Source organism: Panthera onca, chromosome D3 (assembly GCF_046562875.1).
Source record: "Panthera onca isolate mPanOnc1 chromosome D3, mPanOnc1 haplotype 2, whole genome shotgun sequence".
Lineage (NCBI taxonomy): Eukaryota > Metazoa > Chordata > Mammalia > Carnivora > Felidae > Panthera > Panthera onca.
The window spans coordinates 34,130,891-34,158,461 of NC_138350.1; the positions used below are offsets into that span (position 1 = coordinate 34,130,891).

Here is a 27,571-nt window from a genome sequence, read left to right on the forward strand (position 1 = left end):
ACTTTCAAAATGAAATTGAAAGGGAAAAAAAGGAAATAAAATCCGATATCGAAAAACTAAAATAAAAAAAAAAAAAAAGCCCTTATTTTCCCTAATACACTTATCTGAGTTTGGAAACTTTTCACGCAGAAAATCGGTACTTTCCTTGTGGGAAATGGGTACCCTGAGTTTTTATCCCCACAGGCAAGGTGGGGAGTTGGCAGAATTCATTTCCTTTTCTTGCCTCGGTAACCATCTGAACCGGGCACAGGGAGTTCTGTTCCTTGCCCGAGGCGTCTCCTACTTCGGTTTGAACAAGGGACAGGTGTGGTTCAAGGGTAGTTAGTTATAAGGTGAAGATAAGGGCCCCACAGGGTTCCTGCCCACAGGGTGGAGTCACTTGGTCTCTAAGCTGTCACCAGAACCTTTGTTTTGTTTTAAAGTGGTCTGAGATGAAATGGCACTTGTTAAAGAAGAGAAATTCCTTACATTTTTAAGAACAAGATCAGAGCTAGATAAACAACTGCCCAGCTCACTGTTGTATTATACAGTAATCCGGGGATTACCGTGAGTCACCCACGGGACAGTCTCTACGAAGTCGAATCAGAACAAGCAACACCGAATTGGGGCCACAGAGAAAGTGCACGCAAGTGTCTTGGCCACATCAGAGCAAGGCTTTGGTGATGACAGGCCCAGAAGGCTCGAGTGGGTAGCTCAAGATCTGTTCTTGCCAGAGAGGAATGAAGGAAAGGGGGGGGGGGGGGGGGGCGCAAAGGCAAGATGATGGCGGAGGGAATTGGAGCGCCGTCTGCGCTCTGTCCATCTGAGGTCTTTGGCTCTTTCCACTCCCCTAGTCTTGCCCCTCGCGATTAAAGGTGTTAAAGGTTCATAATCAGGCACTTTCTGTTAAGAATCTTACTTGCAACTTTCGCGAAGTCTGCAACCTCGGGCAAGCTACTTGCACTTGCTACTTGAACGTTAGGTTCAACTCCCTCGTCACTGTCCAATCATTGGAGAGGGCGCTTCCTCGCAGTATCATGGTAAACACTCACTGCAACGGGCGTGGAGTCCGAGCTACCCCAGACACTTCGCAATCGACCCTCCTGTCCCTCCGTGCCCATACTCCAGACGGGGCTGGCACATCTGAGAGCATCCAGCTTTGTATATTTCTTACAGAGTCCCTAGCCTGGAAAGAGCTATGGATCTAGGCTGTCAAGAAGTGGTGGCCCAGCCCCAGAAGCCCTTCTCCCTTTGCATGTGTTCACCTTGCCATCTGCCAGGAGCCAGGAGGAGACTGGAAACAAGCTGCGGTGACTTCCCCCTTCATTTCCAGCAGCCCCTTCAGTTCCTCCAGCCCACTTACGGCTCATTGTCAATGCTGAGCTGCCTTGTTTGACTTTCTGATAAGAGATGGGGAGGCAGTAATGTTGCTTATTCGTATTATTTGCCCTAGACTTTGAGACTTCACAGGAACCCATGGCACAGCCTAATGGCCTTCGACAGAAGCCTGGAATTTCCTGGAGCACACTTAGTGCCAAGCATTTACGTTCTCACTGGAAGGGAGCAAATGAGGCACAAGAGACAGCCAACAACTTAATTGTCCTTGGTGCCCAAGCCTGGCGGACTTCTGCAGCCTTCAGTTATTAATGTAATTGGAGCAGAAAAAAACTGATACAATTGTGCAAACAACCGTTATCAACCGGGTTTAAAAGAGACAAGGATGCGTAAGCGAGGGCAATAGGTCAAAGACAAAATTTAATACAGACGGCAAAGCAGCAAAGATAGTTGAGAATGCCAAACAGTATCACACATTTTCAAGGGACAAGAGTCACTATTCTTTTATGCATGACACAAATGGCTTGTTTCTGCCGTCCCAAATGACAGCATGTTGGTGCCCGTCTCTCATCTGCGACAGTGCCTAGGTTTTATTTTACAGAAACTGAGACAGTGGCATCTCGCCTAATCTTTTTTATCTGTTATTTGAGAGAATCTCACATTAGCAACTTGGATTTTGCAACATTCTGAAAGATGGGTATCTTGAAATTACCTAGGTAACTACCCGCAAGCACAATTCTGACATCGTTGGGCCTGAATTCTGGATGCAGAGGCTGGGGGCTGGTCAGCGAGGAACAATGGTCATTTGTGAAGGAGAGGACACTTGAGAGCTCGGTGTCTCTATAACGGGAGGCAAAACCATGTTCACCAATAAGGTTTCAACCCTTTATTTAGTGAAATGAAGTGTTAGGGAACACAGAGGGGGTTTTTAAGAGCTTACACGTCCATCAGAACCAGAGCCACGGTGTGGGAAGAGAACCGCAAGACATTTCCTCAAATACCTGTGGCTTTGTGTAAGTATGAATACATAACAAGGAACTCTGGTACTTTGCTCTAAAATTGTCTTACATTTTTAAAGAAAATCTGGTTGACTTACGATGGCTACATAAGCCTGTGATTTATTAGACTTCTCAAATAGATCATTTCTCAAAACAGCTGAATACCAGTTAAGAGGAGGAAACAGTTGTATTTTTGCCTAGCAAATAACGTTGGTCATGCTGAGTATAGGCACATTTGCTTTCTAGATGTGCCCTTGAACATGTAGCATGTAATCTGTTCTTTATCTTAACAAAAGGGCAGCAATACATACACAATCTTAACACTACAAGGAACTTGTACTTTCTTAGAAGAGGTTGGCCTTCTTAGAAGAGGGAGGGAAAAGGGGCGCCTGAGTGGTTCAGCTGGTCGAGTGTCCAGCTTTGGCTCACAGGTCATGATCTCGAAGCCCCGGAGTTCAAGGCCCATGTCAGGCTCTGTCCTGACAGCTTGGAGCCTGGAGCCTGCTTCTGAGGTGTGTCTCCCTCTCTCTCTGCCCCTCCCCCACTCACATTCTGTGTGTGTGTGTGTGTGTGTGTGTGTGTGTGTGTGTGTGTGTGTGTATGTGTGTGTGTGCGTCTCTCTCTCTCTCTCTCTCTCTCTCTCTCAAAAATAAACATTAAAAGAAAAAAAGAAGAGGGAGGGAAAGGTTTTCAGTCCTATCACACAAAACATTTTAACAGATTTGATCTGATTCAAAATAGAAACACAGGAAAACTGCCTGACCTGTGATAGAATTGTGCCTGATTCATAAAAATTCCCATCTATCTCATCATTTTCCTTTTCCAATCTTTCATATACAAATGTAAAAATCCCTCAGGATAAGCAAGGGAAACTAATACTCCAAGAGTGTCTAAAATATGCCAGGCATTTTGTTGGGAACTTTGATACTTTGTTGCATTTAATTTCCACTGCAGCCCTGGGAGATGTGTGGTTAAGAGCTGCCCCAGAGACCGCTTTATTATTCTGCTTCTGGTTGTATCAAAGATAAGGCACTCACTGCAATCCATTCATTTCCAATGTCTCTGTTACCAAAAGAAATAGAATTAAGGCATGGAAATTTTTTTCTCAGAGACTACGACTTTATCACTGATAATCCATTTGTATCTTGAGTGACCTTAAAACTAATATACTATTGTAAAATTGTAACTGAGAAAGAGAACTAAACAGTTTTTCTAGTCAAAATGCAAGTTCTTGTGTATCATAACTTCAATGACAGGTATTTGGAAGTAGATACATTCATAACAGACGGTAACAGACAATTGGGGAGCCTTAAACTCTTCCAACAGGTATGGGTCTTTTTTTTTTTTTAATTACATTTTCTCATATAATTGTATCATTTGAGCAAATCTTCTATCAGAATCCAACATTACGACTGTGAATTGCTGTAGACCTTTCGCGGTCATATTTTCTGTTAAATATGTGGTTTTGACTTGGGAAGAACGGATGAAAGAAGAATCTAGTAGGCTTGTGAAAATGATCACCAAATCCCTGAAGTATTTGTGCTCCTTCCTCATTTCTTAGGTCATTTTTATATAAGTGTATAAACATATGGGTGAGTACCCTAGCAACCACAAAGACCACGTCAGCAGGAAGATCCAACAGCATTCCACAGTTGTTACTCTTCCCTTTCATGAATGTGGAAACAATAAGATTATTTTTAATGCAAATCTAACTCCATGTATGGGGGAGGGGAGCGGAAAACCCTAAGTAAAAACTCTATGGCTTTCATGGGATTTGATTCCTCTACAATTATCAGGGCAGAATTGGTTATGGATATTTCTGAATTGTCAAAATTGGAAAAAGCCCTCACCAAGGAAAAGAAACATGGGACATCTCCCAATTGATGAGTTGGCTGATAGATTTAGTCCATCTTCGGTAAAGCACTAAAATAACAGCTTTAACAGATCATTTGTGAGGTATTTGGGTGGGTGGAGAATACTGGAAGTTAAAAGTCCCTCAAGATTCAAAGGAATACACCCCAGTTTGAGGCACTTCAGGTATTTTATGCCCTGAGATAACAGGGAGATATTCGGGGAAAGGCCATCCTGCACCCCATACAGCTGCCCACGCGTAAGCCCGAAGGCTGGCTCCACTGAGGATTCTCACTAGAAAAAGTTAAATCATTTCACTGTTCAGTATGTAATTCCATCTATACGAAAGATTCCATAGAAACTACATTTGCACATGGTCTTCATATTTTATTCCAATTGCTACTTCAATAAACCTGATCTCCAAATGTCCAGGCCAGGAGTAAAATGTGTCAAGCTAAACTGAATCGGAGTTTCTTCTCCATATGTGGACTGATGCTAAATTTTATCATAGACTATACGCATGCGATATCCCAATCACGCTTTACTAATTGTACGTTCGATATCTGTTCAGTTCCATTGTCACAGATTCATTCATGAATATTTCCTGAATGCCCTACCTCGGCCAGGCACTGCCCTACTCACCAAAGCTACAGCAGTAAAGGGATAGAAAGGCCTAGATTCCCATGGGTCTTACATTCCTTTTGTGGAAAATGACAGCTTTACTATACTTTGGTTGAGGGTAAATTTTACATAGGAAGTTATAGGAAAGACACCAATTATATTTGGATGCATTTTTTTTTAAAAACCCTAAATATTTCTTGCTAGTTGGAAAGCTGTGACTTCGAATGACTCAGAACGGCACCAACAACACATTGCTTTTCTGTAATTGCACAGAATTCTACAGAGCAAAACACTAGATATCTCTCTCATTAATCACTTCTTTATTAAACACTGTGATGGTTGGGGCACTTGGGTGGCTCAGTCAGTTAAGTGTCAGACTTTGGCTCAGGTCGTGATCCCTGCATCCAGCTCTGTGCTGACAGCTCAGAACCTGGAGCCTGCATCGGATTCTGTGTTTCCCTCTCTCTCTGCCCCTCCCCTGCTCGCACTCTGTCTCACTCTGTCTCTCAAAAAGAAATTAGAAAAAAATTTTTTTAAACACTGTGATGATTAATTTTATGTGTCAACCTCGTTAGGCCAGAGTCCCCCGATATTTGGTCAAACATTCTAGATGTTGCTGTGAAGGAATTTTTTTAAAGGTGAGATTTAATGTTTAAATCATTAGGGGCGCCTGGGTGGCTCAGTCGGTTAAGCGCCGACTTCAGCTCAGGTCACAATCTTGCGGTCTGTGAGTTCGAGCCCCGCATCGGGCTCTGGGCTGATGGCTCAGAGCCTGGAGCCTGCTTCTGATTCTGTGTCTCCCTCTCTCTCTGCCCCTCCCCGTTCATGCTCTGTCTCTCTCTGTCTCAAAAATAAATAAACGTTAAAAAAAATAAATAAATAAAAATAAATAAATAAATCATTAGACTGAGTAAAGCAGATTGCCTTCCAAAACGTGGGTGGGCCTCATTCAATCAGATGAAGGTCTTAATAGAACAAAGACCCAGGTTCCATGGAGAGGAGGGCATTCTACCAGCAGACTCCCTTCAAACTCAGACTGCAGCATTATCCCTTCCCTGGGTCTCCAGGCTGCCAGCCTTACAGATTTTGGACTTGCCAGCCTCCACAATCACCAATTCCTTAAATCTTCCTCTTTCTGTCAATGTCTGTCTCTGTCTCTCAATACATCCTACTAGTTCTGGAGAACCCGGATTAATACAAGCACCTACATCACTTTGAGAGATGATGAACTGCCATGCAATCCGGGGTTCAAGTCTTTAAAAAGCCCGGAGTATAAACAAGAAGGAACAAAATGCGGGCACCTTGCCCATTTAGGAAGTACGTCCACATGCATATTCAATTTCGTGCAACCTCATTGTTATCGCCAGTTTACAAATAAGGAAATTTCAAAATTTCAAAATAAAAAAAGCACAGAGAAGAATGTAGTATCATCTACCCAATAACTAGATTTAACAGTAAATATCCAACATATTTGCTTCATCTTTTCCTGAAAAGTTTTCTATTATAGACATGTCATTTCATCTTTGAACACTTAGAATGTTCCTCTGAAAAATAAGGATATTTTTCCTACATAACTGTAGCAGTATTATCTCCAAACCTAATTCCCCTCTCATCAACAAATACGCAGCCAATATTCAAATTTTCCCAACCGCATCAAAATTGTCTTTGGCAGCTGACTTATTCAAACCAAATTCTATTTGAGATTACGCTTCCCATTTGGTTGCTTAAAAAGAAATTAACCTTGTCTTTTAGTCTGGAACAGTACTCCTCTGCTACTTTTAATCGTTTTTCTTTTAAGGTAATTTTTATTTATTTTGAGTGAGAGAGAGAGGGAGAGAGAGGGAGAGAGAAAACAAGCAGGGGAGGGGCAGAGAGAGAGAGAGAGACAGAATCCCAAGCCGGTTCTGCTCTGCCAGCACAGAGCCCAATGTGGGGCTCGAACTCACAAACTGTGATGAGATCATGACCTGGGCTGAAGTCAAGAGTCGGATGCTTGACCGATTGAGCCACCCAGGCGCCCCTGCTGCTCTGAATCTTGACATTGACTTGTTGAAGTGACCTGCTGTCCTATTTAGTCGCCCACTTTCTAGAATTCTGTTTTCTCAAGATGCTGTTTCACCGGCTCTTCTCTCTTGTATTTCCAGTAACCTGGAAATTAGATGTTAAAACATGGTTATATCCAGGTTAAATATGTCCTCGCTCCACTCTATCACCCTGATTTCTCTGTACAGAAATGTTGCCCATAATAATTATCCACTTAGGACTTTTTTGTTTGGGGAAGTTAAGGAAGCAGGAAATACCTTGTTAATGGGGACTTTGGGCATGCTCGAGCCGGTTTCAGTGCTCATATAGGTTCACATCAGAAGGGGCTTTCTACCTCTTTGCTGCACTATCTCCAAGGCTGGTCAACCTATTGGCTAGTGGAAGATACTCACGTCCTCATCAGCTTATTAAATAAAGGAGAATAAAGAGTGCTGTGGATCCACCAGGAAAAGGAACGTGGGTCCTTTTCCCAAACATTCACAGCGGTCTACTCAGTTGCAGGCTCAAGTTTGGCCCAGCCCCTTCAGCGGCCAACAGCTGCTTGGGGTAAAGAAGCATCTGTGGCTACTGCGTAGTGTGGAGCCTGTATAGGGATTAAACTTACAATCTGGCATGTTACAGCTACTCTCCAATCAGCGGAGTTGACCACGATCACAAAAGAATTTACTGAAAAGGTACGATTTCTGGAATTTAAGGATTAGCCTTCCACATCTTTCTTTTCAGTTGTGCCTCTACCAATGTTCTCTTTTCTGTGGAGGTAAATTGTAATTGAACCTCTAAAGATGGAGGCAGCATGAGATGAAAGATGTCCGTTCCAGGCTTAACTCAAGAGATTTTTGTTGTTGTTTTCAGATATGGGGGGTGGGGGCAGGGAAAGAAAATGATTGGGGACTTTTTTTTTTAAATTTTTTTAATGTTTATTTATTTCTGACAAAGAGAGACAGAGCATAAGCAGGGGATGGGCAGAGAGAGAGGGAGGCACAGAATCTGAAGCAGGCTCCAGGCTCTGAGCTGTCAGCACAGAGCCCCACGCAGGGCTCGATCTCACGGACCGCGGGATCATGACCTGAGCTGAAGTCAGGCGCTCAACCGACTGAGCCACCCAGGCGCCCCGATTGGGTACTTCTTAAGAACAGTTGCAAATTCCTTTTGACAATAACTGCTTAAAAGCATTCGATTTGAGGGTGCTGAGTTGACTTCAGTAAACAGCTGAGCTCCCGCTAAGCATAAGGCACTTTGTTAGGGGCTTTTGTGGGGACTGCAAAAAATAATGCCAAGCTGCTTCATTGCACGAAGCACGTGTGAAGATGGACCAAGCGGATGTATGTATCGTGCCTACCACTGCCTGTGGCGTGCTCTAGGTGCGTGAGGTTCTTTACAAAAGTGGCCTCACGTGTGTGGTGTCTTAGAGCTGAGAAAGCGGCTGCCAGGCACTTCTCTTCGCGTTTCATCTGGCCCTCAAAACAGAAGTTTGGAAAGTCACACCAAGGGAGGCCACACTCACCGGACAACGCATCAGCCAGGAGTGGCTCTGGTGGGGTGGCTCGTCATGAGGAGACAGAGAGAAGACACCTCATAGATCCAGAGTCCCCAGGGGTTCTGGGGGTGTGGTTCCCCTCCCCCACCCCACAACAGGGAGGTGGGTTAGCATGATCCCTATTTTACAAAAGAAACAAAGTCCTTTGTATAAGCTATGTACCTGGCAGATAAGGGGCTTTTGGTAATGATATGTATTCTAAATAAGTGAGTAAAAGATCACACAGCTGATAGATAGCAGATGAAGTTAGGTCCCAGCTATTCTTTCAACCCTACATTTCATATTTTCTGCATTTATTACATACGGGCAGAAGGGTAGGTTGCTCATTTGATTTCAACAGCAGATAGCCCAGCCCCATTCCCCGATTTATAGGACTCCCAGGGAAAAAAACAAAACAAAACAAAAACCTTTAATTAGAGGCAAGACAAGCAACCTTGGGGACCTTCCAGGGAGTTTTCTCCTCCCTTGACTCAAGAACATACGCCATAAATGATTGATTCAATTCAGGTACAGCGAGTCTTGCACTTGAACCTTTACCAAAAAGAGCAATATCATTGTTCTTGAATTTTGTAAAAATGGAGAGTTTTACAAAACCATATCTTCGATGTCACCCCAGTATTCCCAAAGATATAGATGCTTTTGAGAAATGTGATTCAGTGTCTTTTCATTGCTGTCTTTTAATCTACTTTGCGTTCTTCGTGGATTGCTGTAAACATGGCTGCCAGTTAGGGAAAGAGAAGGAGCTGGTCACATGACCCTGACCTGCTCTTGCAGCCAGTCCACGGGCTTCTCAGCAGGGTCTTCAGGGATTGAGAACACAGCCCTTGGTTTGTCGCCCCCTTTCCTTTCAATACAAAGGTGTCTTCTATGGAAACAATCATACATTCTTATACATGAAGTTTTGAAAATCTCTCTCAAGGTGCAGCCCTTTGATCTTTTAAAACTTTTTCATGGCTGTGTGATACATATTCTATTTGAGAAGAGGAAATTTGAAAATCTGAAAGAACCAATTGTTATTTAATGCAAATTTGTGAGGTTAGCACATGCCTTCCCCACAAGCTTTAGGTGTGTCAGTGGCCTTCAAAGTGAGGCATCTAGGAGAGCAGCATTGATCAGGATGCTACGTCAGAAATGGGAATTCTCAGGCTGACCCTAGACCTGCTAAATTGAGGTAGGGTACAGGAATCTGCTTTGAAAGGCCTTCTCATGTATTCCCAAGCAAATTACAGCTTGAGAACCACTGTTATAAGGATGATGCAACTTGCTCAGCAGACAGCTAAACTACCTAACCCAAGGGGGTCGACTGAATTCATGGTCATCTAGGGCACCTGAATGGATCATTGGGTTGGGCGTCTGGCTTCGGCTCAGGTCATGATCTCGCAGCTCGTGAGTTCGAGCCCTGTGTTGGGCTCTGTGCTGACAGCTCGGAGCCTGGAGCCTGCTTCAGATTCTGTGTCTCCCTCCCTCGTTGCCCCTCTCCCGCTTGTGCTCTGTCTCTCTCTCTCTCTCTCTCTCTCTCTCAAAAATAAACACTAAAAATTTTGAATTCATGGTCAACTAAAGCATGTCAGTTACATAATTTTCTCAATCTCATGCTTGTTGGAATCCGTTATGTTCTGAAATAAACATCTCTTTAGTCAACAAATACAATTTAAGTGAATATGCTCCAAAAATTGTTCATGCATTCTTGTGCGAGTCCTCTGTACTAAGGCAGATGTGATAGCACGTTGGTGGCAATCATGCTAAAATAGTATATGCGTAAATGGGGCCATGTGCACTATTTAAATAGAGATTGAAAATTAGAAGTGACAATTCTTTGGGGTGCCTCAGTGGCTCAGCTGAACGTTGGACTTTTGACTTTGGCTCAGGTCATAATCCCAGGGTCGTGGAGATTGAGCCCCGTGTCAGGCTTCATGCTGAACATGGAGACTATATAAATTTCTCTCTCCCTCAGCCCCTCTCTCTAGCTTGCGCTCTCTCTCTCGCTCTCTAAAAAAATTTTAAAAAGTTTTAATAAAAAGAATGACAATTATTAAAAATTCAACATTACGAGGTTCCTTGTTTCTTCAGCGTTGCCTGTGTACCTACTTTATAATGTTTAAGCCTACTCTAAAATAAAGTACCTCATTTGACAATAAATTATACTAAAAAAATAAAATAAAGCACCTTTTTTAAATTAATTAATTAGCTTCAGGCCCGTCCTCCATAATTTGGCAGATCACCTGGCCTTTGATCTCACAGCACTGTTTCAATCAACAAGTGAGATAGCTTGTAAAGGGGTTTTGTAAGCCGCAAAAGGCAAGGAAAAAGGCTTCTTTTATTGGGCACTTGGCGGTTCTGCACTCAGGCAGGCATAGTTATTAAACGTCCTTTAGGGGCGCCCGGGTGGCTCAGTCCGTTAAAGTGTCCGACTTCGGCTCAGGTCATGATCTCACGGTTCATGAGTTCGAGCCCTGCGTCGGGCTCTGTGCTGACAGCTCGGAGCCTGGAGCCTGCTTCGGATTCTGTGTCTCCCTCTCTCTCTGCCCCTCCCCTGCTCTGTCTCTCTCTCTCAAAATTAAATAAAACATTAAAAATAATTTTAAAATATGTGACTCTGAGAAACTGTGTAACTTTGGTATAGCTACAGCTCTCTGTGGACCTCTGAGCTTGTAATCTTGGGGAAATCGAAAAGGTGGGTTATTTTCCATGTCTTATTTGTCGGGAGAGGCAGGAAGACGTGATACTGCCCTTATGAACCAGGCAATGCTCTCCTGGAGGAGTGACCAATGCCAGTTGTACTCGAGGACCTGGATAGTACAGCCAACAAGACCTCGGGCTACTTACGAAGGGTCTCCCAGCTTCACTTTCCTCCTCTGTAAAATGGGGGCAACCACATTGCCTCATTGACTGCTCTTTAATGTATAAGCCAGAGCACCACTGCAGGGGCCTGCTTCACTTGTGACCTCTGAGCAAGCAGTTTGTTGGCCCAGGCTCTTCGAATTCACCCCGGCTGTTCCCAGCCCACCTTCTGCCACCTTCCATCAAAGCGCTTAATGCGCTTCATTACAATTGTTTTACTCTTCATCGTCCCTATACTGTGAGCTCCTTGAACACGTTTTTCCTACAGGACCCTATCACCGAGGCATACGGAAGGCACTGAGTATTTTTCTGAATGAGTGAATGACACTTACGTAGTAGCCGAGTGCTTGGACATCTGCCTCCACCTGAAGCCAGGACTTCCTGAGAATAAATTGAGATAAAGGTGAGCGCTCGTGCTATTCGACCAGAAAAATGATGCTAAATCCTGTCCTGGAAGGGTAAGTGGGGTCCCGGGCATGCTGGTCTGGATTAGCATATGGTGTTTCAGAGCCTGGGTCCGGAGCCCTGCATAGAGCCAAGATGCAGCATCCTGGAGAGGTGACTTACAAAGCCATGGACACTAACCAGCGGGTCATCCGTCCAGAGGGAAGTCGGGAAGGAAGACTCCAGTGACAAGCCGAGGGGATGAAGACCGGAAACAGGGGAGACTGGGCCTTTCCCAGGCTCCGCTTTCATGCGGTGGGATCCATACAGCCTCCAGGGCAGCCCTGCTCCCTAAACGCGCTAAGTACATGTAACAGTCACGCAGTAGCTGCTGTTAGGTGCTCCACATGCTTTTCCAGTTGGATCAATGATCAGCGACTCTATCCATCACTAAGACGAATGGCATCCGAATATAGGACTATAGGTAATAAGAAACAACCTGTCTGACATGCCTAACCATTTGAATGCTTGATGAGGTCCTTTTTACTCAGCACCCCAGCTGCATTCCAAGGATTGACGGCGGTATCTTCCGCATTTCTAGGATGATGAAAAAAGTCAAGCGATACGTCGACCTATAGCACAGATGTGGTCGGGCTTGTTACCTCTCGTTTTGCCGTTTCCCATCCAGTCCGGGTTTAATTCGCTCTCCCCTTGACCCAATCGAGGCCCATGGGAGCTTGGCATGTGCCCAGTTTTTCACCCTGGGACTTGAAAGCTCTAGAGTGTATCCTCCCAAGACCTCCTGATCCTGGACCACGTAAAGTGGTGTATTTGTCCCAGCTTGGCTCCCAATCCTGGGCCCTGGCCCACTGGCTGGGGCGGAGGGGGGAGGACATTAGATCTTTCAAAGAAATGCCTCTTTCCACTTCCTACTGGTGCACTAGGAAAATGCTTTATCTGCAAAGTCAAAGCACCTTGATCAATATTCTTTTCCCCCTTTACTTCTTCTGGAGAAACTTGTCCTCGCCCTGCCCATTGTAGTCAAATAAGCATGTATAACATGTACATTTTTAAATACAAAATACTTTTTACTTCAGTGCAATATACGTAACATGAAATATACCATTTTAAAGTATGTAACTCACTGGCATTAAGCAGATTCACATTGTTGTGCAACCATCACTACTATCCATCTCCAGAACTTTCTCATCTTCCCGAGCTGAAAGTCTCTACCATGAAATACTAACTCCCCATTTCCCTCTCCCCCCCAAGCCCTGGCACCACCATTCTGTTTTCTGACTCTGCTTCTAGGTCCCTCATATAAGTGGAATCGTACAGCATTTGTTCTTCTGTGATTGGTTTATTTCACCTCGAACAGTGACCTCAAGTTTCATCATGTTGTAGCCTGTGTCAGAATGTCCTTCCTTTTTTTTTTTTTTAATTTTTTGAAACATTTTTGTTTGTTTTTGAGAGACAGAGAGAGAGCACAAGAAGGGGAGAGGTAGAGAGAGAGGGAGACACAGAATCCAGAAGCAGGCTCCAGGCTCCGAGCTGTCAGCAACACAGCCCGACGCGGGGCTCGAACCCATGAGCCATGAGATCATGACCTGAACCGAACTCGGACGCTTAACTGACTGAGCCACCCAGATTGTGTGTGGGGCCAGGATATGAGGGTGTGGGTGTGTGTGTGTGTGTGTGTACCACATTTTGTTTGTCTATTCCTCCATTAGGGGACACTGGGGCTACTTCTACTTTTTGGCTATTGTGAATAATGCTACTATGAATATAGGTGTGCAAATATCTGTTTGAGTCTCTGCTTTCAATGCTTTTGGGTACTGCCAGATTGTATGGTAATTCTATGTTGAATTTGTTGAACTACCATACTTTTTTCCACAGCAGCTGCGCCCTTTTAATTCTCGCCAACAACGCCCGAGGGTTCCGGTTCCTCCACATCCTTGCCAATGCTTGTCCTTTTTTCTTTTTCTTTTTTTCAAATAATAACCATTCTAATGGGTATGAAGTGATATATCATGAGGTTTTGGCTTGTACTTCCCTAATACTTAGTGATAATGAGCATCTCTTCATGTGCTTGTTGGCCATTTGTATCTTTTGGGGGGAAGTTCTATTCAAGTCCTTTGCCCATTAAATAGATAAAATAATTTTTACTGTTATTCGGGGGAACTCATTTCTTAGAGTTCTTAAATATATATAGAAAATATTTTCATCTTGTTACAGGCTAGTGTCCCTTATCAACCCATATTGATTTGGGACATAGTGAGGAAAAATCAAAAGAAACTGTAGGCAAGTCAAATTACATGCATGGAAATATGCATATTTCTTCATTGCCTACATTTGGCCACCACACTGAATACATATCATGGCAAAACACCAAATAACCCAATCTTAAAAACCATATTCAGCCAAAGCGGGGAGAGCTCCAAACTCACTCAAAGCTGAAACAGAAGCTGAATATCACCATCACAGATTAAACTTCTGAAGTATAAAAATCAGTGACATGTTATCAAAAATTTAATTAAGATTATAATTTTACCCTTCAATATTTTAGTAACCAATATTTTAAAGTTTGACACTTTAGCGTAGGAACGAAATTAGTCAATGTTGTCATCTGTGACAACTTTGTAGTCATTTCATTGCATATTCCTGAGACTAGACTGTCACCAGCACATTGAACACATGGCGTCAATCTTTTATGCATGGCAGAACAGAATTCAGTTTTCAGTCCTGACTTTTCTCAAAGGAGCTGTGTACCCAGGAAAATGTCATAAATACATTATATCTTCAATTACCAAAAAATGGTTGTCACACCGCAGCAAACATTTGGCAAGCTTTATATTTTAATGTTTAGTTTCTACGGGCTCAAATCTATAAAGAATTGTTTTCTTCTAAATGTTCTTACAGCATCTATTTTTAAGTTTATTAGAAGGAACAAAATGTATTTGGGATACCTAGTTTTTCTCTAATTCTTCTTTTCTACTGTTGACACATTTTAGTGTATCTATTTGGATCAAGGATAGTTTATCATGAAGTTATTGTATGTTGTTTTGGAATTTTTTTTTTCCTTGTGGAAATGAGGTGGCAAAGTTGACATGATTTTTATATCACTCTCAGAAGATACAAGGGATTTTCACACAGAACTTTTTTTTTTTAAAGACTCTGGGCTTGGGGCGCCTGGGTGGGTCAGTCAGTTAAGCGTCCGACTTCGGCTCAGGTCATAATCTCGCGGTCCGTGAGTTCGAGCCCCGTGTCGGGCTCTGTGCTGATGGCTCAGAGCCTGGAGCCTGTTTCAGATTCTGTGTCTCCCTCTCTCTCTGACCCTCCCCGGTTCATGCTCTCTCTCTGTCTCAAAAATAAATAAATGTTAAAAAAAAAATTAAAAAAAAAAAGACTCTGGGCTTAAGGAGAAGTTTTTAAAACCTAAATCAAATGCAGTTGTTACAGATTATTTTGATTAGTGATAGAATCGAGACAAACAATTCTGAAAATATTGGAATCATGATATAATCATTCTTCTATTACCTTATGTTAGTAATTAAATTTTTATAAAAAATTTTGGCTCCAAAATATATAACATTCTTTCTAAAATTAACTCTCTAGGGGCTCCTGGGTGGCTCAGTTGGTTAAGTGTCTAACTTTGGCTCAGGTCATGATGTCACGGCTTGTGGGTTCCAGCTCTGCGTTGGGCTCTGTGCTGATAGCTCAGAAGCCTGGAGCTTACTTCAGATTCTGTGTCTCCCTCTCTCTCTGCCCCTCCCCCGCTCGCACTCTCTCTCTCTCTCTCTCTCTCTCTCTCCCTCAAAAATAAAATAAACATTAAAAATTTTTTTAGGGACACCTGGGTGGCTCAGTCAGTTAAGCGTCCGACTTCAGCTCAGGTCATGATCTCGCGGTCCGTGAGTTCGAGCCTCGCGTCGGGCTCTGTGCTGACAGCTCAGAGCCTGGAGCCTGTTTCAGATTCTGTGTGTGTCTCTCTCTCTGCCCCTCTCCTGTTCATGCTCTGTCTCTCTCTGTCTCAAAAATAAATAAACGTTAAAAAAAATTTTTTTTAAATTTTTTTTAAATAAAATAAACTCTCTAAAACACTGTCTTTATTTATTTTTAAAACACTTTCTTTTAGAGGAAAGATTTCACAATATTAATTAATATTGCAGCATTTACTCTGGCAATTATAAGTTTATGTAGCACTTTTGATTGGCAGAATTCGAACGTGGGAAGTCCGTAAGGAGATTTTCCTTCAAGTTATATTTAGAATGCTTAATTATATTTGAAAGAGTATCTTCAGATAATAACAACACATCCATACCACAGTTATTCCGATTATCGACACTGTCACACTGATTAGATGCTTTGGGAAGCTGTGCGTGTACTTGATCATTGAGCAGCAGCCTCTCAGGGATTCTAGAAATGTCGCTCAGGAATCACTGGGTTGTTTGGCCTTCCAAAGGCTGAAAGCAAAGCTGAAGTTAAATAGCAGAGTTGGGCCGAGCACCAAGGCTCAAGCCAAGGGCCATTACATCCCTAATATATGCATTATTTATTTCTAAAATAGCTGAAAGATAGAAATGAGAGCTCTGTGAGCATGGGGATCTTAGTCCATCCTAAGTACCATTACTTTGGGGGGCTGTCGTTTCCAGGCTCTGAAGCAGTGACAGCTGAAAATAGAAAGCAATCAGAGGCCAAGTTTATTGGAATTCAGCTAGATCTACTAACGGTACTCCTTAGTCAGTAATTTTGGATGCTCAGAATGGATGATTCTTTAATAAGTTCTCTGTTAGGTTTACTTACTGAGTGCTTACCATCTGCCAGCCACTGTCTCTGCATTTTACAGGCACTAACTCCTCCAGTCCTCACAACGGCCCATGAGAACGGCACTTTTGTTTTATCATGGCTATTTCACAGACACGGAACCCAAATCAGGAGGAGGTGAGGCAGTTGTCGCAAATCCACAGACGTGGAGTGGCAGAGCCAGGATCCTGGAGCCTGGGCCCTACTGACCACCATGCTGCCTGGGTGTGTGCGAGTCACTGTGGAGATGGAGGGACCGTCCCATGATTGGCTTCAGACGTCCTGTTCTCTCAAGTTCAGGCCTGGGGACTTTCACCAGTGCTTTAGGCACCAGGGGCTCAGAGGTGCAGGAAGGAGACTGAGAACCACAAACTGCAGCCTAGGAAAGCAGGGTCGAAGACTTAACAGGGGAGGGAAGAAATGGAAGGATGAGAGAGAAAAGATAGGTGGGACTAAAGCAAAGGGTATATACTGGCTTCTTTAATTTGCCTGGGGAGAGGCAAAGCTTACCTTGCTCATAGAAGGACGCTTTGCTTGATAAAGCAAAATAATTACCACATAATCAAATTGACTTAGGTAAACATTTCCTCCTCCTCCTCCTCTGCCCCCTCTTCCTCCTCCTCCTCTCCCTGCCATTCCCCTCCCCATCCCCCTTCTCCTCCCCTTCATTTCTCCCTAAAGATGATAAAGAAAAATTCAGTGTTTGAAATTCTTTGAGTGCTGGATTAGATTTTGTCACACAGATTTTCTGGAAGATGACCATTTATTTCCTTAGTAATTATTTTTTTAAGATTTTATTTTTTTAAGCAATCTCTACACCCAGCATGGGGCTCAAACTTACAACCCCAAGATCAAGGGTCGTATGCTCTACTGAGTCAACCAGCAGCCCCTAAATTTATCATCTTAACCATTTTGAAATGTACAACTTAGTAATATATTAGTTAAGTATATTCACACATATTAAGTATATTGAGTATATTTTTAGTTAAGTATATTCACTTTGCATGCTTAATAAAACTTTATAAAATAAAAGTAAAACATGCAATCAGAAAAAAAATGCTCAGATCATAAGATACAGCATGAAAAATTATCGCAGAGTTCACACATGCTCAACCTTCACTCAAGTTAAGAGATGGAAGGCTTCTAACTCCCAGAAGCCCTGCTCAAGTCCTCTTTCTATCATATCCACCCATCTCCTCCCCCGCAACACCCCCCCCCCCCATTAACCTCTAAACTGACTTCTGACACCAAAGATTAGTTTTGCCTGTTTTTAAATTTCAAACAGATGGAATCATACAGAATGTATTCTTCAGCATCTGGCTTCTATCAGTTAATGCTACGCCCGTGAGAGTCATTCATTTTGCAATATGTGACAGTTGCTCATTTATTTTTGCTGCTATATAATATTCCACGATATGAATAGACCACAATTTTAAGTATCCATCCTGAATGTTAAAGGACACTTGGATTTTTTTTTCCGGTTTGGAAGTTTTTGCAAATAATGGTGTGCATAATGTGTACCTACCTTTTGGAGTGGAATTGCTGGATCATAGGTTCTGCCTGTGTTTGGCTTTAGTAAATATTGCCGGATATTTTCTAAAGTGGTTGAACTCATTTACATTCCCAAGGGCATTGTATGAAAGTTGTGTTGCTCTATGTGGTAGACAGAATAATGTTCCGCCTGCAAAGAGGTCCACATCCTACTTCCCAGAACCTGTGAATACGTTACCTTACGTGGCAAAAGGGACTTTGCAGTTGTGATTAAATTAAAAATCTTGACAGAGAGGGATTATCCTGGATTATACAGGTGGGCCCAATGTCATCCCATGAGTCCTTAAATGTGGGAGAGAGAGGAAGAAGAGAGTCAGAGGGGATGTGACCATGGAGGGATGGTCAAAGCACAGTAATGTTGCTGGCTATGAAGGTGAAGGTAAAGAGACAAGAGCCAAGAAACACGGAAGTTTCCAGAAGCTAAAAAAGGCAAGGAAACGAATTTGCCTCTAGAGCCTCTAGAAAGGAATGCAGCCCTGTTAAATGAAACCTTGATATAGCTCAGTGAGACTTGTGTCAGACCTCAGACCCACAGAACTGTAAGATAATAAATTCGAATTGCTTTAAGTCACTGCATTTACGGTAGTTTGTTAAAGCATCAATAGAAAATTAACAGACTCCACATCCTCAACAATATTTGGTATTATCTTTCAAGCTCTTCACTATTCTGGTGGGTGATTTTAATTTATATTTCCCTGACAAAAAAATTATATTAAGCGCTTTTTCATATGTTTCTTAGCCATGTGGAATGGCCCTAATCTATTGCCCATTTTCCCATTGATTGTCCTTTCCTTATTGATTTGTGTAGTTCTTTGTAAATCTTTCTTTGTTTATCTTACTTTCTTTGTATATCTTTGTATTTATACTATCTTCTACTTTATAGCATGTGTTTTCCCTCTCCTAATAGTGTCCTTGGATAAGAGAACTTCTTTTTTTTTTTTAAGTTTATTTATTTTGAGGGAGAGAGTGCTGAAGGGGCAGGGGTGGGGACAGATTGAGAGAGAGAGAGAGAGTCACAAGGCAGGCTCTGCACCATCAGCGAAGAGCCCAATACAAGGTACTCATGAACCGTGAGATCATGACCTGGGCAGAAATCAAGAGTTGGAAGCTTAACCAACTGAGCCACCTAGGCACCCCCACCCCCTCCTTTATTTTAAATGGATATAGAACTTCTAAGAGAATCCAATTTATCTTTTGCTCTCATGGTCAATGTGATTGGGCCTGTTTAAGTAATCATCCCCTATCCCAAGGCCAAAAAGATAGTTTTTTGAGATCTTTTCAAGCTTTATTGTTTTACCTTTCATACTTGTATCTCAGTCCCTCTGGAATTGGTTTTTGTGTATATAGTGAGGTAGGGGTCAAGCTTCATTTTTTTTGCCCCCACATGACCCCCCCCATTGACTCTGCATCAGCTTTCCATTACAACCCCACAGTGTTACTTTTGTCCTTCTCTTACTACTCGCCATTGCTGCTGCTGTCGTAAATCAGGCATCCGGACATGTGTGGGGCTGTGTTTGGACTCTTTATTTTATTGGTCTATTTGTTATGTCCAACCAACACTACACATGCTTCATTTTTGTAGCTTTAATATACGTCTGGATATACAGTGAAGGAGGTTTCTCTCCTTTCATTGTTATCCTTCAAAATTATTGGCTATTCTCATCTTGGCCCTTTGCATTTCCACATAGACATTATAAATCAGACTGTTGATACACATGCGCACACACACACACTCACACACACACTACTCAGATTTTGATTGGGAATGAATTGAATCTAATGTAATTGACATCTTCACAAAATTGAGTTTTCTAATCCATGGCCTTAATGTAGCCTTACATTTTACTTAATAACTTAATAGATTTCCCTTAATAATGTTTTTCTAGTTTTGTATGTAATAGTCCCGCATCTCTTTCATTAGATTCATTTCTAAGATCTGACTTTTTTTTTTTTTTTTTTTTTTTTTTTGACAGAGAGCAAGCCTGCGTGAGCTGGGGAGGGACAGAGGGAGAAGGAGGGAATCCCAAGCAGGTTCCGCGCTGGGTGTGGAGCCTGATCTCACAACCTTTAGATCATGACCTGAACCGAAATCAAGTGATGGACACTTAACTGACTGAGCCACCCAGGTGTCCCTAAGATTTGACTTTTTAAATGCTGTTGTAAATGGTACTAAAATTTTAAATTCTATATATAATTATTGGGCACTGACACATGTAGAATAGACCTCGTGTCCAGTGACTTTGCTAAATTTACTTCTTAATAGTTTATTTGTGGGTTCTTATATTTTCCACATATACGATCACATCATTTATCAATAATGACAGTTTTACTTTGGAAGAGGCACATTTTATGTAGGAAAACGTGGAGAAATTGGAACTCTCATACATTACTGATGAGAATATAAAACGGTGTGGCTGCTTTGGACAGCAGCTGGCAATTCAAGATACTAAAGAGAGAGTTATCATGTGATCCAGCAATGCCAGTCCTAGGTATATATCCAAATGAACTGAAATCATAAATCTACACAAAAACTTGTACATAAATGTTTATAGCAGCATTACTCATAATAGCTAAAAGGTAGAAATAACCCAATGTCCATCAACTAATGAGTGGACAAATAAAATTGTATATCTCTATAATAAGATATTATTCATTCATAAAAAAGGATGGAATACTGATATATGCTACAACATAGATGAAACTTGAAAACATTATGCTCAGTGAAAGAAGCCAGTCACAAAAGACCACATATCTTATGAATCCATTTATATGGAACGTCCAGAACAGGTAAATCCATCCAGACGGAAATAGATTAGTGCTTTCCTAGGGCGGGGTAGGTGGGGGGAGTAATAGAGAGTGACTATTAATGGGTATGTTTCTTTTGAGGGTGACAAGTTCTCAAACTAGATGTGGTGATGGTAGTACAACTCTATGAATATTCTCAAAACAATTGAACTGTATGCTTTCATGGGTCAATTTTATAGTATGTAATTTATACTTTGATAAAGGTGTTTAAAATGTTTTATGTAGGATCTTGAAAGCTTAAAAAAGGAGGTAAAAGGGGATACCTGGGTGGCTCAGTTGGTTGAGTGTCCAACTTCGGCTCAGGTCATGATCTCACAGTCCGTGGGTTCGGGCCCCGCGTCGGGCTCTGTGCTGACAGCTCAGAACCTGGAGCCTGCTTCAGATTCTGTGTCTCCCTTTCTCTCTGCCCCTCCCCACTCATACTCTGTCTCTCTCTCTCTCTCTCTCTCAAAAATAAATAAACATTAACAAAATTTTTTTAAAAAGTAGTAAACATATACTAATGTTCTGTAGTGTAATATCTGAATTGGGAGATTTTCGGCAATTCTCATTTTTTCTTTCTATTGTTTTGGATTTTTATACATGTATTTTTATAAGCGGAAAAATCAAAAAGAAGAAATGTCACAAAGAGATTTAATCTCTCCCTCCCCCTCTCTTCCCAACAGCAACAACAAAAACAAACAAAAAACAAACAAGAACATAGTTCGAAGGAGAAATGACTTGGCACCTGAGTTCAAGATTGTCTTAACCCAGGTTAACTTGGCTTAAAACAATAGAGTTAAATGGTGGTAAATGGTAGCTAATGAAGCAAAGGGCATTTGGTATAAAGAGTATATATACATATATTTTTAAAAAATTTTTAACGTTTTATTTATTTTTGAGACAGGGAGAGACAGAGCATGAACAGGGGAGGGTCAGAGAGAGGGAGACACAGAATCCGAAACAGGCTCCAGGCTCTGAGTGGTCAGCACAGAGCCCGACACGGGGCTCGAACTCACAGGCAGTGAGATCATGACCTGAGCCGAAGTCGGCCGCTTAACCGACCAAGCCACCCAGGCGTCCCTATATAGTTTTTTTAATTGAGGTAATTGATATACAATATTATATCAGTTTCAGGTGTACAACACAGTGATCAGACATTTGTACACATTGCAAACTGATCGCCACAACAAGTCTAGTTACTGGGAAGATGCTGCGAAATATTAGAAAGAAAATTTTTGCATCCTTGGTCAGAGTAAATTGAAAAAGCCTAGTTAGAAAGTTGCTAATGTGGTTGTGAAGCGGTTAATACTTTGGTCAGGATGTTATGTGAGAAAAGAGTGAAAAGGTGATCTTAGTTTCAGTGCTTAAACCAGCAGGGAATAGTGATGGCCTAGTTGGCAAGACTGTACACGGAAAAGGACGGAGGCTTCCCTGATGCCAGAGAAATTGGCTGAGGAACAGTTTTGATGGAAAAGTCATGAGCATGATGATATATGGAAAATGCTGTTAGAATGGGGATTCCAATGTTTGAATTCTAGCTCCATTTGTGATATGACTTTTGACAAATTACCTAACCTCTTTGAGCTTTGGTTTCTATTATTTTAAAAATGGTAATATCAATACCTACTTCATTAGATTGTTTTAAGGATTAAATCAGGAAGTCCATAAAAACACTCAGCATCAGGGCGCCGGGGTGGCTCAATCGGTTAAGCGACTGACTGACTCTTGATCTCAGCTCAGGTCATGATCTCATGGTTCCTGAGATAGAGCCCTGAGTTGGGCTTTATGCTGGCACCAAGCCTGCTTGGGATTCTCCCTCTCTCTCTGCCTCTCACTTACAAAATAAATAAATAAACTTCAAGAAAAAAAAAAAAAGCACTCAGTGTAATGCCTGACACGTATATCTCAAAAATGTTTCCAAATGTACTATATTACCACTGGGGGAAGTGGGGGGAAGGTACATAGTACCTCCCTGTACGTTCTTTGCCACTTCCTGTAAATCTGTAATTATTTCAAAATCAAAAGTTAAAAAATGTATTAGCTATCATGTGCACAAATTGTATTGTGACATTGTGCTAATTTTTTAATTTATTTTTTATCAGATGAAGGAATCAAAGACCAGGAACACAAGCAATTTGGTTACAAAGAATTACACAGAAGTGAAATGAGAACGGAAGCAATTTCTTCTGAACCCTAGAACCACGGGGCAGCATTACCGTGAAGTGACCTTAGAATCAGGGTATGGTTTAATCGCTGAGTTCATCTGGGTTTCAATATGTGGTTTACCTGTGTTCTCTTCCCGGTTCCACTTGACTCATCCATCCAGATTTAAAATAATAAACATTTCGTCAGCACCCCATACTGTATGGGGGTAGGCTCTTCCCCCTTGCTTTGAATTGCAACTAACGTTTTCTGCGTTTTAAGAGAAAGGCACAGAGAAAATTAACACTGCTGTTTTAATGGATTTATTGCTTGTCACTTTCACCTCTTAGTTTTGACAATAAAGTTAAACTTTGTGAAACAAACCTTAGAGGGTGCCGTACCATACCGCAGCTGGAATAACTACAACACTGTCAGTGGAGAATCCTTTTGGATCTGCTAATGTGGAAAACAGCAGAGCACCTCACGTGGTGGATAAGAAACAGGGGGTTTGTTTTCCTTTATACTTGGTTTACAGTGGTGGTTCTAACAGGATGCTCTATTCTGCTCAGAACAAGCCGATGGTAAGAAGCTTGCAGCAGAGGCTGACTGTGGGACAGAGCTTACGTTCTGCCGCATTCTATAGGCAGCCTTCAACTCTTATAAACAAAGAATGGCCTGAACAGGGGTGACTTGGATGGGGCTCAGTTCTGTAGCTATTTTCCCCTCTATTCTTTCTTTCTTTTTTAGGATGGTCTGAGAAAACATCTTCAGCTGATGTGAGTAAAAAGACAGCCAATGTCTTTGAAAGACAAAACCAAACTATGAAAGATCTAGGAAAGGCTAAGATTTCACCTTTTGGAATGTCACCTTGACATGGAGCTTTAAAGGGGGCCAGGAGAGGCAAGGAAAAAAAACAAAAATTTTACACAAATACTCACCTTCATACAATTTACCAAAATACGGAAAGAAGGCTTTTGGTAGGAGACTGGCAATTATTTTTTTGAAAGTGGAAAATGTTTGTGCTTTTTACTTGGGAATGGCAGTCTGTAGAGGGACATCTCACCAACCTGGCTCCAAAAAACACAGAGATGAATAAAAATGAATGTTAAAAATCTGTTTAAAAAGCACATTCTCGTATTTTTCCACTTTCAAACAGATTTTTTATTATTCAAAACAATAACTGATAGATCTGCCTTTTCTCTATTTTCAGCTTCAAGAATGACCACAGAAGTGATAATTCCAAAGAAAAAAGTAAATAGTTCGATTACCAATACAAAAATTAATAAATGGAATAGCATTAAGCAATGCCAGGTAGGTTTTTTTTAATGTTTTTTAGATGTTTATTTATTTTTGAGAGAGAGAGAGAGACAGAGTATGAGTGGGGGAGGGACAGAGAGAGAGGGAGACGCAGAATCCAAAGCAGGCTCCAGGCTCTGAGTGTCAGCACAGAGCCTGATGCGGGGCTCGAATTCACCAACTGCTAGATAATGACCTGAGCCAAAGTCGGACGCTTAACAGACAGCCACTCGGGCGGCCCAGATAGGGTTTTTTTATTGGCAATCTTTTCCCCATGAAATTTATTGTTTGGTTTTGAAGAGCCAAATACATCACTTTCCAAGGCTTCTTGGCAACTCATGGAAGTTTTCACTAGCATTTGAAAGAAGACTTACTCTGAAAAATTCAGGCCTTCGTAGCCACATAGTTGGATAATACTTTTTAACAAATTGACTTGTGGGGTGCCTGGCTGGCTCAGTCAGGGGAACACGTGGCTCTTGACCTCGGGGTTGTGAGTTCTAGACCCATGTTGGGTATAGAGATTACATAAAATAAATAAATAAAATTGACTTGTGACAATTCCCTCTATTTTACAGATTTCAGTGGCAAAACAGATTCAGAATTTATACCCTGTGTTGTGCTATGACCACTAAACAACATACAGCTTCCAGAAACCACAGACGGCATTATAGCTGACATCGGGGTAAGGGTATAGAGAAAAATGAGTGCTATTCTTTGTTTAAATATCATTTTTTTATAAGGAGGGAACAGAGTGAATTTTATAAATGCTGGTTTAAAAACCATTGAACTTTAAGAAAGGAGAGAAAAATCAAATATAAAAAACATGTACTTGTGCTGAACTGTGAATAAGAAAATCTTCACTGAAATGTCCAAAGACGATAGTGCCTGAAAGGACCTGTAGTAACACGTAAAGCAGGTAGGATTATAAATGCATAGTTCTTGAAGAACACCAACATTACACAGACCCTCCTCCTTTGCTGCCTTCCCAGAGGATAGTGAGATAAAGCTTACGGAGGCCTAGCTACCAAAGGCAGAGTTTGTCTTTTCATATCCCAGGCTAGCAATTGGTACACAATCCCTATCTTATCACCATCCCTGAGAATTATAAATCTAACTTCTGGGTAGATTGTCCAGATAGCTTTCTTCATCTTTGTATACCCAGTGGCTTAAGTATAGCTGGCACTCTGTAGATTTTGTAGTGTTACAAGATCACCAGTTAGTGCAAAGAGCAAAATCCTCACCTCCTCCTTTCTATCCAGAAATTGCTAAAATGGTAAGTGTCAACAAGAGTAACATCCATAAGTAGGGCAGGACTGTCATGGACTGAGTCAATTGGGACTGGTTTCTGTTGATAGTTTGGGAATTTCTGTCATTTGGAGAATTAGTGTCAGCTGAACTCACATAAGGGCATTCTGCAAGGGAAAGAAAGAAATATATGAGTTTGGCCTTCAGTTTTAATGATTCTATACATGAGAAAATTAGATTGTCTGATTTTTGTTGCTTTTAGAAATGTAATACATACCACACGACGTGTTCCATCTTGTAATACCTGAGAGGCAAGTTTTTGGAATAGCTCTGTAGAACCCAGTTTATTACACAGAATTATGGATTTCAGAGAATCGATCTGATCCTTAGTCTGATTCTCAGTGGCATTACATACCAATACAATGGGATAGGATGCCCACGGGCCTGCATTGAAAAGTCTCCATAAGACTTTTGACTCCTCCAAACTTATTTATAGCTTACTGTTGATTGGAAGCCTTACCCATAACATAGTTTACTCGTATATAATATGTATTATATACTGCATGCTTACAATAATATCTTTTTCTTTTTCTGGTATTTCTAGGCTATGCTGTTTGAGTTTTCTCAAATCGTTGCAAATCTCCAAAAATTTTTCCAATATAATTTTTTAAAAAATTCTACATACAGCTCAAATCTGTGGAGTTTAAGTGTCAACTTCATAGTGTCCTTGGTTAAAGACCACGTTGTGGAAAGGCACAAGCTGACAAGAGGAATTTCCTCTCCTCTCCAAGAAACCAGACCTGCCAGTATGGTATCAATTAAACAATTGGGTGTTTTGCTCTCCACTTCTGGAGATTACCAGTTTGGAGGTCTTAGGTGGGGTAGGAGATAGATTTAGAGTCTTGAAGATAGGGCAGTGTGAAACGGAGTCAGAAAACCTGGATTCAGCCTCCACTTTGCACTTGAGCTAATCAATTAACACACGTTAAAAAAAAATCGGGAATAATAAAACTTGTAATAGTGATTTCAGGCATACACCTCAAGTGCTAGCAAGATTATTTAAGCTAAAGAAAGAAAAGCTAATCATAGGCCCCCTTCATCGAGCATCTCCTAGATAGGAAGTACTCTCTGGGTTCCTTACATTTTTTACTAATCCCAAAATTCCTGGGGCAGGCATCATCCTTCATGTACAGACGGGTTACACACCTAAGTTAAACGGCAGAATGGAGATCTGAACCCAGGCCTGCCTGCGCTCCTGCTGGAGCATTTCCCGCTTTGTCAGCGAAGGATGGGCAGGACACGGGGGCAATAACCTGTGCTTCAGCCTTAACCGCGCCTGGGTGGGAAAGCGGGCTGCACCACGATGACTTTGTCACTCAACCACCGTGCAGCCGGGCCCCGGGCTTTGTTACCAGCCACTTCGCGAGGGCCCCCTGCGCGCGGGGAGGCGGCGCTTCCTCCACCCGGAGGGTGGGACCCTCGGCCTCAGCCGGGCCTCGGATCGCCGACGACGTACGTGCAGCCCTGGGGAGGGGGCGCGGGGCGGCGAACGGCGCTCCCGCGAAGAAGGGCAGAGGCCGACGAGGCGGTGGGCGAGGCCGGTGACCCAATAAAGCGGGCCGGGCCGCGGGAGGCCCCGCCCGGGCCCGGTTCCGGGCACACGCCGCAGGGTCCCGGGCCAGCGGCAGCTTGCGCGCCCCCGTCGCAGCGCTCGGCGTGAGGGCGCCTCTGGCCGTGGGTGTGAGCGCGCCGCCGGGCCGGGCCGGGAGCGAGGGAGGCGGGGGGAGGGAGCGCCGGCCGCCCCGGAGCCGCGCGGAGCGGCCGGGCAAGGCGGGGCGAGGCCCGGGGCCCGCGGCGCCCGCCCGCCCCCGGCGTCCGGGAGCCGCTCGGCCCGCGGCCCAGGCCCGGGCCCTCGGCCCGCCCCGCGCGCGCGCGCGCGCCCCCGCCGGCCCGTCCCTCCTCCTCGCCGCCACTCCCGCGCGCGCTCCCCGGCTCCCCGGCTCGCGCCGCTCCATGTAGCCCCGGATCCCCGGGAGACCGAGGAGGAGGGGGCGACCACAAGATGGCGGGTACGTGGCCCCCTGTCCTCCGGGCGGCGGCGGCGGCGCCTCCTCCTCCCCGCGCCCGCCCGCCGCCACCGCCGCCCGTAGTCACGGCC

The 27,571-nt window shown here is 42.9% G+C and overlaps 2 protein-coding genes and 1 long non-coding RNA gene across 8 annotated transcripts in view; 2 read left to right on the top strand and 1 right to left on the bottom strand.

The window, feature by feature from the left end:
• The first annotated feature begins 1,965 nt into the window (after positions 1-1,965).
• LOC145712987 (uncharacterized) lies at positions 1,966-26,101 on the top strand. 3 transcript variants are annotated; one of them, XR_014135874.1, is made up of 8 exons: positions 1,966-2,327; positions 11,474-11,608; positions 21,414-21,501; positions 22,833-22,969; positions 23,620-23,648; positions 24,083-24,183; positions 24,744-24,850; positions 26,018-26,101. It is a non-coding gene; the product is annotated as an uncharacterized LOC145712987 (long non-coding RNA). The 3 variants fall into 3 exon arrangements; XR_014135876.1 differs by lacking the exon at positions 23,620-23,648; XR_014135875.1 differs by lacking the exon at positions 11,474-11,608.
• LOC132665760 (uncharacterized) lies at positions 6,575-27,429 on the bottom strand. Of its 2 annotated transcripts, none has more exons than XM_081790768.1 (5): positions 26,620-27,429; positions 25,410-25,580; positions 23,811-23,939; positions 11,538-11,586; positions 6,575-6,932 (listed from the first exon to the last, which is right to left on the bottom strand). In XM_081790768.1, exon 1 carries the CDS (start codon positions 27,426-27,428, stop codon positions 26,790-26,792), a length of 639 nt encoding a protein of 212 aa, XP_081646894.1. In that variant the 5' UTR covers position 27,429; the 3' UTR covers positions 6,575-6,932; positions 11,538-11,586; positions 23,811-23,939; positions 25,410-25,580; positions 26,620-26,789. The 2 variants fall into 2 exon arrangements, 1 of the variants encoding a protein (XP_081646894.1); XR_014135873.1 differs by lacking the exon at positions 6,575-6,932 and adding an exon at positions 8,882-9,229 and having other exon boundaries at positions 26,620-26,786.
• Positions 26,885-27,571, top strand: part of PPP4R1 (protein phosphatase 4 regulatory subunit 1) — a 63,651-nt gene continuing 62,964 nt past the window's right edge. For 2 of the 3 annotated variants that reach the window (XM_060613251.3, XM_060613248.3), the window contains exon 1: positions 27,363-27,482. In XM_060613251.3, the coding sequence (XP_060469234.1) occupies positions 27,476-27,482 (7 nt within the window). In that variant the 5' untranslated portion in view covers positions 27,363-27,475. Of the gene's footprint in view, positions 26,926-27,362; positions 27,483-27,571 lie in introns of those variants that run through there. The other variant, XM_060613249.3, reaches the window with a different exon arrangement.

Excerpts from the sequence above, each read along its gene's own strand:
- LOC132665760 (XM_081790768.1), bottom strand. The coding sequence starts at position 27,428 with ATGGAGCGGCGCGAGCCGGGGAGCCGGGGAGCGCGCGCGGGAGTGGCG.